The sequence below is a fragment of the Medicago sativa genome, chromosome 2, assembly GCF_051527215.1.
Source record: "Medicago sativa cultivar Bolivia chromosome 2, Bolivia_mono, whole genome shotgun sequence".
NCBI lineage: Eukaryota > Viridiplantae > Streptophyta > Magnoliopsida > Fabales > Fabaceae > Medicago > Medicago sativa.
In genome coordinates, this window is record NC_140750.1 from 26976710 (window position 1) to 26980779 (window position 4070).

A 4070-nucleotide genomic window follows, 5' to 3' on the forward strand; every position below is an offset into this window, starting at 1 on the left:
TTGTGATTAAGAAATCCAAAAAATAATTTTAGATTAAAACATTATATTTTAAATTTTAAAAAGTTGAATATGAAACTTTGTAAATGAATATTTTAATATTCAATTCTTTAAGCTATAACACACAGGTTATTAGCATTAGTTTAAAATTATTTTTAACTGTGAAACTGAAACTTGAGTTATCCAAAAAGTCAATCCAGAAACAGTAGAAATCAAAAGTTATGAAAGAAAGGGCTCTGCAGTCCATGCATATGCTAGCTAGTAGCTATGACCTGCACAAGTACCCCAGTCCAGAGGGACATTGAAGCTCCCAATCAATTGTCAATTTGGCCTAACAAAGTAAAGGGAAATGATAACCATCAAATACTCCCTTCGGTCATATATATATATATATATATATATATATAAGAAAAAATTCTTTTTTTAGGTACATTGAATAATTAATGTATCTCGTTTATAATGAAGTCCAGATACATTATACATCATTTATTGAATGAATCTAAAAAGTGAAAAGTTTCTTATATTTGAGACCGGAGGAAGTAATTATTAAATGTATGTAAAAAAAGAATTTTTTCTTATATATAGGACCGGAGCAGTATAATGATATAGTATTATACTAAAAATTCTGTATTTAATACTCCCTCCGTTTCAAAATGAGTGTCGTTTTAGGTGTTTACACACATATTAAGAAATGCAATGATTAAAAGAAAGGGAAAAAGCAAAAATAAAAAAATAAAAGGCCTCTCTTTGGTAAAAGGAATTTGCAACGGAACCAAATGGCTAGATCTCTGGCATATCTATCTGTCTGCTATTTATTCCTTTAAAACTCAGCAAGTTCTTATTGCATATCTAAACCTATCTATCTCTCATATAAAGCTGGTCATCATTGTTAATTACCAGTATGAAGAGAACAATGTGTTACATTCCACTCTTAACAGTTTCAACTTTACTTTGGAGTTTGGTTTGTGTAATAAGCAAGCCTTTGTTGCTCTCTGGTGCTGCAAATCAACAAGGTTAGTTAACTTTACACTTTCACCTCACTCTAAATCAACAAGACTTTGTCTACTTAGGTTTCTCTTTGGGCTCAAAACATGTTTTCTTTGAAACAATATAACATTTTGCTTTCACTTTTTTTGTTTTTTTATATTTACCAGCAGCATTCTTCAAAGTTGAGTCGACAAATAGAATACAAGATGTTCGAAGACATTTTGACTCTACACAGGTTTATATCTCTTATATTTACTAGAACATTTGCTTTGGAAGCTTGTTATATAGTATTTATATTGAAATTGTAAAATTTGGTCAATTTAATCCCTCAAAGTTTGCAGCACAATTTTAAATTTTATATGCTTCATTGATGCAACAAATGATTATTTATAGTCAATATGTATGTTTACTAAAATAATATTTTGATGGAGTAACCTATTAGATTAGTATTCTTCAATTCAAAGAATTATATTATTTCCTTTAAAAAAAAATTAAATTACTACTCCTATTTCACAAATTTGAGGGACTAAATTGGTTTCAAAGACCAAAATGTTTAGTTCTTCCATATATTTTTATGCATGTGATTTTACAATATATATTAGTTACATGATTTTATATGTACTTTTAATTTATTTTAATTTAATTCAAGGGGGGAAAGGTGGTGATGGAATATGAAGAAGCATTGAGGGGATTAGGTAGGATTGGGTCAACACCACCAAGATGTGAACACAAATGTGAAGGATGCATTCCTTGTAACCCAACTCAGATTCCTACCAACAAACATCTTATTGGTGTTCAATATGCTAATTATGAGCCTGAAGGATGGAAATGCATGTGTGGCACTTCTTACTTCAACCCCTAATCAATTAATATTCCCATAACAATTTCACTTTCTAATTGATTATTATTTGTATTCCTTTCAAAAAGTAAATTATTATTTGGATGTTTGTTTAAGTAGTTAATCAGTGATATATCGTAGCCATGAATGTTATGGACACAGCTAACTGAACAAGATTGTTTTGAAACGACATCGATTTGTATATGTTTGGAACAAAGTCAAGCTTTGTGTACTTTTTAGCTGAAATTAATTAACATATAAGTTACAACTTACAATATAATTTTTAACAGTTTTCTTTGAGCTATAAGTATTTTGTATATTTTTCTTAGATAAACAAAATGAGTAAATGACAAATAACAATTGAAACTCATACACATAAGCAAAGGGCGTCTAAGTAAAGATGTCAGGTTCGAACCTCGATCATAAGCTTGTGTTCGACCCAACAATTTTGATAGTTTACCTATTTTGTTTAATTTTAGAGCTACACAAGGTAATTGATTTTTGGGTTTGGGTTGGATTTGTGGTTTTGAACCTCAACTCGCTCAAGTGTTAACTTTTGTTTAAGTAAGATTTTTGTTGGTTTGGATGACATCTTTTAATCATAGGGTGAGCGCAATTTTTACATAGGCGCCATTCTAAATCAAATTTAGTTGGATGCATGTTCACAAATGAAAAAAAATTAAAGATAAACAAATTAAATGATGGTAAATTTTTCTTAGTTGATAGGAACAATGCATAATATATGACAAAAAATTAAACATTATACTAATGTTGTAGATTTCATCGTAAAAAGTATTTAATATTCACTAATGTTCCTCAAAAAAATATTCACTATATGTAGATTTCATCGTAAAAAATATTTAATATTCACTATAATATCAATCAATAATTAGAATACAAATTAATTTTTGTTACATTTACACTTTTGGTAAATAATGTTTATTTTATATTAAAGATAAAATATACAATCGTACATGTTGAATTACCAAATTACTGAGTCTTTATTTCACTTATGTACTTACGTGTAGGGATGAGAATAAGTTATGTTGAGTTAGACTTTGTAAGGTTTAAGTCTGACCATTCAAATTTTTTAAGGCTTAAGTCTAGCATGCGTCCTGTCATAAACTTATTTTTCGGTGAGTATATGGCTTTCTGAAAGCTTGATATGACTTGTTGGCCTGTTTAAAAGCATATTTATATAAGTCATGGGATTTAAGTTTAAAAAGAATAACGAACTAACAGATCAATTAGATTAAACTCTATTTTGATATTTAAAATTAGCGTTTAGGAATTTGACTATATTATATAATATAATATTTGATTCTAGTTTATAATATAGTACATTTAAATATACGAAAAATTAATGTATACTAATAAATTTAAATTACTGAAAAAGTTAACAAATTTATATTTTAATTCAAAGTACAAAATATAATATAGTAATAAATATTATTGTTCGTATTTACTTAATGGTCTATGCCTAACCTTTTAAGTTAAATAGACTTTTAAAAAAATCTAGATTTTTTCTATTTAAAAAAGAAAACCTAACCTGCTCTAGCATATTGTAAGCTAGGTCGTATGCTCCTCTAAATCGATTTAACTTATTTTCATCCCTACTTACAAACAGTTACACTAGTATTTTATTGCTGCTCTATTTTTTTTTTTTTTTTGACAAAGCAGTTACACTAGTATTTAACAATTCAAAAACATTCACGTTTCCCTCAAAAAAAAAAAAAACATTCAATAATAGTATTAAGACTAACAAGTAACAATTTACTAAAATGGACAGAAAACTCTTACAAAAAAAAAATGGACTGAAAAAACGGTTACCGATCTAAACACCAAAAACAACAGTTGAGGTTACAAATCAAATCAAATATATTTATCGCTGATAATCAAAACTTACAATGTATTTATTTTATTTTATTTTAATTAAGAAACATTTGCTTTAAATTACAACATCTGCATTAACTGCCCTAGCTATTATCTTATAAATAAATAGCACTATTGCAAAGTTGCTTCCGATAAACAATTTAAAATAGAATGACAACTCGTATCAATCAATACCTTTTTAACATTACAATTGGAAAATTGTTGTTGACACATTGGAGAAGGCTGTGGCACACATGTAAAATACGCTTTTGCCCCCTCGGCAGTTAACTGCCGAGGAATTCAAAATCCGGCTGCAGTTAACTGCCGAGGAATTCCTCGGTACTTAACTGCCGAGGAAAACTGTTTCATCAGATGA

At 28.2% G+C, this 4070-nt stretch overlaps 1 protein-coding gene across 2 annotated transcripts; it reads left to right on the forward strand.

Annotated features, from left to right (window-relative positions):
* Positions 1–715: 715 nt before the first annotated feature.
* LOC146945898 (polygalacturonase-like) lies at positions 716–2012 on the forward strand. 2 transcript variants are annotated; one of them, XM_085748862.1, is made up of 3 exons: positions 716–1010; positions 1152–1219; positions 1634–2012. In XM_085748862.1, exons 1-3 carry the CDS (start codon positions 899–901, stop codon positions 1844–1846), a joined length of 393 nt encoding a protein of 130 aa, XP_085604988.1. In that variant the 5' UTR covers positions 716–898; the 3' UTR covers positions 1847–2012. The 2 variants fall into 2 exon arrangements, with proteins under 2 accessions (XP_085604988.1, XP_085604989.1); XM_085748863.1 differs by having other exon boundaries at positions 1155–1219.
* The last annotated feature ends 2058 nt before the right edge of the window (positions 2013–4070 follow it).